The sequence below is a fragment of the Aptenodytes forsteri genome, unplaced genomic scaffold (assembly GCF_000699145.1).
Source record: "Aptenodytes forsteri isolate BGI_AS27 unplaced genomic scaffold, ASM69914v1 Scaffold256, whole genome shotgun sequence".
Taxonomy (NCBI): Eukaryota; Metazoa; Chordata; class Aves; order Sphenisciformes; family Spheniscidae; genus Aptenodytes; species Aptenodytes forsteri.
In genome coordinates, this window is record NW_008795021.1 from 4,345,483 (window position 1) to 4,353,250 (window position 7,768).

The 7,768-nt window shown below is 36.3% G+C and overlaps 1 protein-coding gene across 1 annotated transcript in view; it reads right to left on the minus strand.

Annotated features, from left to right (window-relative positions):
* ADGRB3 (adhesion G protein-coupled receptor B3) overlaps nucleotides 1-7,768 on the minus strand; it is a 293,354-nt gene that overhangs the window by 270,730 nt on the left and 14,856 nt on the right. The window contains exons 3-4 of the mRNA XM_009275805.2: nucleotides 7,313-7,414; nucleotides 6,642-6,748 (exon numbers count right to left, since the gene is read on the minus strand). Of these exons, the coding sequence (XP_009274080.1) occupies nucleotides 6,642-6,748; nucleotides 7,313-7,414 (209 nt within the window). The remainder of the gene's footprint in view (nucleotides 1-6,641; nucleotides 6,749-7,312; nucleotides 7,415-7,768) is intronic.

Below are 7,768 nucleotides of genomic sequence, written 5' to 3' on the forward strand. Positions count from 1 at the left end.
GCTCAGTTGCCGGCTGAGGTTAAACCACGACAATGACGGTCCCTTTCTAGACTTAACATCGAGAAAGCAATAAAGACCAAACCAGATATTAGTTATCACCTTATATACCAAACAATTGTTGCAGAAAGAACAATTCATAGCTTACTAACATACACTTGAAATCCTAGAAATGAAATAAATGCAAAAGACTAAATTTGAAGTTTGGTCTGTCTCAAAGTATCAATTACACAGCCCAGTTGGTAGATTGTGGCAGCCAAAATACATACATGCAGTATGTCTTCTGCTTTAATTTCTTTGTGCCACAGGATTCAGTTTGCAATCTCTCATGGTGATGCTAAACCTAACTTGACAGTGTATTCATTCAGTCAGTGGAGTTGTGTAATGTCTGATCGATTTATAAAATTTCAAGTATGCAGAATAATACTTTAGAATATTTTGAAGATATCATCTTTCTCTTACGAAAACATATCTCGGAAAATACTAGTCCAAATTAACCAAGTACTAGCTCAATTTTAGGTAAAGTAATTAGGCAGACCATTTTCTGCTTCCAGATCAAAAGCAGATAATGAGGAATGAGGAGAATACTTCATAACATTATACAGTCTAAGTTTGGGTCATTAGATCATCATCTAATCTGCTTTTCTATCGATAACAGTCCATTAAACTACCAACAGATACTCTTTAAAGAGATTAAAATATGCTAGTTAGACTAAAGGAGTTCAGTTTTCAGAAAATGAAACTATTTGCCAAAGGTAGAAAGAGAGAATAGGCTTTAACAAGGTCCATAATTTCTGCTATAGCAATAATTGATTTGGTAAAATGGTCGAAAACCCAAATCATGTCTATCCCACAGAGGGGAAAAAACCTCCAAATTCTGAGAATATAATCTGGAATTAGAGAAAGCAGGGAAATTCCTCCCTATTAACTGAAATCTGGTGATCAGTATGTGATTAAAAACTATCCAGAAGGAACTGAAGAAAGGATATCCCCTGCCACTAGATCTTATTCAACCTTATGACTTTACTTCATCTCCATCCACAATAAAACAGACGCTTGGAAGACTGACTTTGCTGTAATCTCCTCTTTCTCAAGATCACATTTCACAAATTGTGCATCATTGGGCAAAATATTCCTTCTTAGCTGCGAAGGTGACTGGTAACAGTCCTGAAACACCATGCTTGACTAAGAGCATTTCTTAATGCAAAGCTGCAGGTACTGCAAACACACTAGGGCAGTACAAGAAATCCAGAACAAAACCTGATATATAATCTGTGATGTTTCTTTTTCTGTTCATCAAGTTATTGTTTGATCCTCTAGGTTATGACTCCAGAAGGCAAAGCATACCTATTTACCACTTTGCATTTTCCACTTATAGTGCTTTAGTAAGAATAATCCTAATTAGGTTCTTTAAGTATTATTATTAGAGCTAACGAAATAATTACCGAAGGGTTTATTTCATGGATTTTGGCATTTTCGTCCCTTAATTTGTTCAGTGAATAATTTTTCATATTACTCAACCAGCTGTATAAGCTGGTCGAACAGTACTTGTTGAATTCATTTGATGATTGATTTGTACCAAATGTTGGATAAATTATACATGACTAATTGGTTCCGTTATTCAAAGAAATCTAATTATCATCCCTAGTTTTAAAAGGGACCTGCATTCCATAGCGCACAAGGTAAAATAAACTAATGAAAGTACAGGCTGTACATTTGTGGCATAGCTGAAGTGCATCATCCTCTTAACTGCTTTTACTCAAGCTCCTACATGGGAATCATGTAGGGCACTGTGCTCTCGAAAGATGCAAGCTGACTGACAATCTCCACTCCACAAGCCAAACCATTCCCCTTCACTGTTTCATCATGTTCCAGTGTATAGTCTCTTCAGAGGCCCTGCAGTTATTACATTTTTACCATGCCATGGATTTTCAGAGCTCTCATATGGAGAGGTATGAACATGAAGAAGGAACAGTGGCTAGGCACTAATTCAGAAGACCAGAGATAAATTTCCTGCTTAATTGTCTCACTCAGTTCCCCATCAACAAAAAATGGAGACGCAGTAGAGCCTGATCTCAAGCATATGTTGAGGAGATGTATTAATTAAAGATTGTGAATTACTCTGAAACTGTTGCAATAGAATATTAAGTACAATATTGATATATGTATCAAAAAGTGGTCCACATATCTAGACAATTCCATTTAACCAATGGAAAACCCTGCTTTCTTCTGAGGTGCCAGTACCCTGCATCTGAAGCGCCTATCCTGAGTAGAGGCAGTAATTCCGCCTGGCACATTCTGTAAGTGGCTGGAAAAAGACCTAAATTATTCATGGTGCTGGGGGTTATAAGCAAAGTATATTATCTTTAGCATTACGAGTGTATTTTTAACTTTACTGACTCTTCACCTTTTGCAAATAGACTTCCAAATGGATTTTGAGATTAAAAGATAGTGCCATTTTAGCATGATTTGCATAGCTATGGTATTGGTCTCCATACAAGTCTTGAGTCAAGCTGAAGAACATGCAGCACTACCTGGGTTTCTGCTACTTTAATACTGCTCATTAAGGGTTGAAATTTGTCCCATGTCACTTTCAGGTGAGTAATAGAGAAAATTGTAAAAATACAAGAGGTTTTGTGCATGAGGCAGTGAACCTACTGTAGCTACATATAGTAAGGAAAGTCTTCGGGGGTCAATCACCTGCAGTTATGTGGTAAAATTCTATACTATATATAGAATAGAATTCTGCCTTAATGTGGACATCTGCTGAAAACCTGTGTTAACATTCATAGGAAAAGGTTATTTTTAGGAAGAAAGTAAAAATCATACTGTTATTAGAGTGGAAGTCTATGAATTAACTTTTCAGGATTTCTGCCTTGTGTGAATTTCCAGTTTTCTGGGGTCATGGGAGTCACAGAATCACAGAATCATGGAATGGTTGAGGTTGGAAGGGAACTCTGGAGGTCACCTGGTCCAACCCCCCAGCTCAAACAGGGTCACCTAGAACAGGTTGCCCAGGACCATGTCCAGATGGCTTTTGAATGTCTCCAGGGATGGAGACTCCACAATCTCCCTGGGCAAGCTATGCCAGTGTTCAGTCACCCTCACAGTGAAAAAGTGTTTCCTGACATTCAGATAGGACCTCCTGTGTTTCAGTTTGTTGCCCATTGCTCTGGTCCTGTCACTGGGCACCACTGAAAAGAGTCTGGCTCCATCTTCCTTGTATCCTCTCTTCTGGTACTTATATACATTGATAAGATCCCCCCTTAGCCTTCTCTTCTCTAGGCTCAACAGCTCCAGTTCTCTCAGCCCTTCCTCATAGGAGAGATGCTCCAGTCCCTTAATCATCTTAGTGGCCCTTTGCTAGACTTGCTCCAGTAACATCATATCCCTCTTGTACTGGGGAGCCCAGAATTTGACACAGTACTCCAGGTGTGGCCTCACTGATGGACACATGCAGTCCTGAACTTCTCTACTCACAGTCCAAGCTGCCCAAATGTAAGGTGTTTTTACTATATAAATAGTAAATACAGGTAAATAAAATAGCCACAGGAATATTGTCTAGCCCTGAGGCCAATGAGCACAGACAGCTTCTACCCCTCAAGCTAATCTCTCTTTCCCTCCTCTGTCTCAGAAAACAATAGTTTTATTGCCTGCTGGGAATGGTCTCTCTCCCATGCTATCCTCTAAAGGATGCTAGGCATTGTTTGGGAGAGTGCTCACTGGTACGGTCTTAAATCATGTCAGGGAGTATGCTAACAGATAAACAGTTAAACAGTGTAGATGACTGCAAGGACAGTGTTTAAGCTTGGGCAGTCACCCTGTTTAGTTTATTTACTAGTATAACTGTAAGCTTCCAGTCTAGAATCTGTGTAGCCAGGTTAGCAGCGTCTGTGGCCAAGGCAGTATTCTCTGGCTCGCAGCATATGAAATGCTTTTCTTTAGAAAGTATTTGCTTGGGCACAGCACCATGTGAATTCAACTACATGACTTCTGGGCTGGTTCTGGATCATATGTGGATTGTTTGGAGGGCAAAGAGACAGGGATCTGTCTGTATTCCTCCAGACAGGCATGCTTTAATGTATTAAGTATTGTATATATATTATATATATCAACTGCTTTAAATGAACTTCAGAAATATAATTTTTTAAGACTATACACCTATGTTTCATTTATGTATTTCAGGTAAGAAATGAAAGGGATTCAGCTCAGACTCAGATTTTATGAGAACATTCACAGAACTGCGTGGCACCCCCCACTACTCCTGGTCTGAGTTAGTAAAATAACATTATTGGTAAGTTAAGCACACTGAGGCATCTCATAAATGCTTTCATAAGCACACATATTTATTATAGAAACACCGTCTGTCAGCAGCTTCCTTATAAAGCTCTATTTTCAGGGATTTATAGAGCTGACATATGTATCGTGGGGGGACAAGCCTACATTTGCAGGGCGATGACCTTATAGGTCTTTACCTCTATTTTCTACGATTCTTTAAATATGTTGTGTTGTTCACTTTGAGAAGCAGTAAGATGTAAGACAAGCTGATTTTCTTTGTGAACAGCTCCCAAGTGTAAAAGAAATCCACTTTTCTCCTTTAATTTGTATGCATATAAACTAGACTGAAATTTTGTGCAGCAATAAGATGATGTTTAGATGCTTGTGTAATTTTAAAGAAGCTTTAGTTATTTTTAAATGTTCTTTGGCAAAAGATTATTTCATAGTGTGGTCTAATCGTATTTAATATTTTGAAAAAGGAAACATAGAAGAATACATAAATCTGATCTGGGTTAGAAATGCCTTCTTTTGTCCAACAATGATCCCTTCCTGCTAGGCAGACTTGCAGCTCTTCAAAAAATATCAGTGCCTCACCAAAAGTTAGCCAGGTAAGTCAAACCACTGAATAACATGAAAGAGCATTTCCCACTGTTTGAGTTGTTTATGAATGACTTCTAGCAATAACATAAAAATAAAAGGCTGAATATCACTATAGAATCAGTGGCATGAGGATCAACGCTATGAATAAATGTTGATATGAAATGTAAAAAGGTAAGAGCAAAGGGATGGTCTTCTGGTCAGGCAGGTCAAGATGAATAAACCCTTTAAAATATTTCAAAATCCTTTAAATATTTCGGAAGATTGCAATATTTAAATGCAAAAAATAGCAAGTAAAAGAGAAGTAATTTGCTTTACTTTGAAATATCTCAATGTTTTCAATCACAAAATGTGAATTTTTTGTTCTTCAATATGACATTATTAGTATTCAAAACTGTATATATATCACCTACAGTCATTGCCTTTATTGTGCTGTTTACCAAAATACAGATTCTAAGCAAATGAAATACAAATGTGTTGCTGTCCATGCCCATAAAGTACGTTTACACATACTATATGCAGCTGTTGAAAAAGAATAAAATATCAAAAATATAAAATGCAAAACAATTACAGCCAACTTACTGTTGTTTTTTCCAGGGTGAACACTAAAGGGATAGAGCAACATGCGGACAGCTATATAAAATGAGAAAGTTTCTCTGTAGTGGGGAAAATTGCTTTGACACTTTATTCTGTGTTATTTTAGAAATAATGCTTTGGCTTACCCTGAAACTGAATCCCAGGCCTCAATTAAGTTGGAATCTAATGAAACAGAAATGCAGCTCAAAGGAATTCATCAAAATCTCCTCTAAGTGGCAACCCAGATTTGAGGAGTGACAGCCAGGCTACTACCTTTCAAGCCACCAAAGATTTTTAAACATGCTACAGAAGTGCTACTGCACTTGTTTGAGAGGTTGGGAAGTTATGAAGCACATGGCTGTATTAGTGCCCCTCTGCTGAATGATTAATGGAGCAGTGGCCTTTGGAAAAGGAGGCAGAGTAATAATAAATAAGAATGTCAGTAAAATATATCATGCAGGCAAAAAACATTGTCCATGAGAATCTTCAAAGGAGCTCTTCCCACAGTAGTATTAACCTGGCTGAATGCTTCGGCTATGGAAATAGAATGTAATCAATATACCTAGCGTATACCATGGTAGTATGTTTACAATGCGATATATACAGTGTATTACGTCTATGCATATAAACATATTTAGGCAGTAGATAAATGTATAATGCATATGATTTGCAAAGAAATTTTTGTTAAGTATACTGAAAAAAACCCATAATATTTCTTCATCTAGAGTTACTTTACATTTCCTATTGTTACATTTGAAGGTGAAGTTCTAAATTTGATAGCAAAAAGAAATATAATTTCTGACTTCCTAGTGTGCAATTAAAGAATTCAAGGTATTATAAAATTACTCAGCAGGTCACTCTTCCAGTAAATCTCATTTATTCACATCTCATTTTCTAATAAACCAAAATATATCTCACCTCTGACCCCTATAAAAATTTCACAGAGTGGACATGAAAAAAGGGAATCTGATTCATTTTTCCATTTCTAGTAAGACAAAGCTTCTTTTACTCAAACACCAGCAATATGCAAGATCAGAATAATATACATTAATATAAATTATTCTTTCTTAGGTCTATTTTCTTCCTGGTATTTCTTATCAGAAATCTGACTTGACAGTAAATAAGTTTTTTTTTCACACCAATGATTAGTAATGAATAAACAGAGCAAGTACTAAAGCTGGCTTTGCACCTACTGAATGCTGCAAGTGTCTGTACTCATTTGATATGCATCTAGCAAAGCTTGGATGTTCCCAGAAGGCCACTCCATGAACACTGAGAGAGCAGCGTCTGCTAGTGGTGCCTGTAAGTCACAAAGAAGACAGAAAATATTTATATAAGTGAGAGCAATTGGAAAGAATGAACCTTATTTAAACTACATTCTATGCTATTTTAAAAGCACACACAAAAATAATTTCATGCAATGATCATCAGCATATAGAGAGTAGTATACAATTCTGAAACACATTTCAATGTTCACTTGGTGGGTTTTTAGCAGTGTTTTCTTAATTAAAAAGATTTTTATGTTTTGCTTCATTTTCATCACTTTGCCTGATAGGTCCTGTCAAATTGATTTTTTCTCAGCTTTTTCTCTCTGGCTATAATGCATATATATGTATGTGTATACATATATATACACCACCAACCCATGCATATATGTAAGCTATAAGAGGCAGAGCATATGTACATGCATATACATACTATATGTATGTATACGCATATGTAAATATGTGGGGCTTATATAGATATATTCACATATATGCATATATACGTATGTATACGAGTCTAGTAATGATTCTGTCTAGAACACAATGCAAAAGATTTCTCCCCTTTTTTATCACTGTACAATTTCAAAGTAATACTGTACCTGTGGCATTGAGGGGACATCGATTGAATGCCATGTCCCCAGCTGGGGTCCTTTTCCACACCATTGACATCAAATAGTCTTCAGGACATATCTCATAAGGTGCTGTCATTTAGAAATGAGAATTTAAATAGAAGCATTAATGTAAAACAGATATTTTATATCAGAAAAGTAAGTCTTCAATCTTGTCCTAATTTTTCCTGAAATGTATATGTTAACTTCATATGGTTTAATTTTAAGAATCAAGTACAAAAATGCAAAAATACAAAACCTGCAATTTTTGTATAATATCTGTCTTTGTGATAGATAGAATAGTCTGTGCCTTTTTTGTCTTCAGCAAACAAACACTCTTTAGGTTGTAGCTGCAATGTTAATAGGTTTGAATCTTTTCTTGTTGCTCTATTTTGATCAATAACATTAAGCATCTATCAGAAGATGATGATATTTAAAATATTTAAT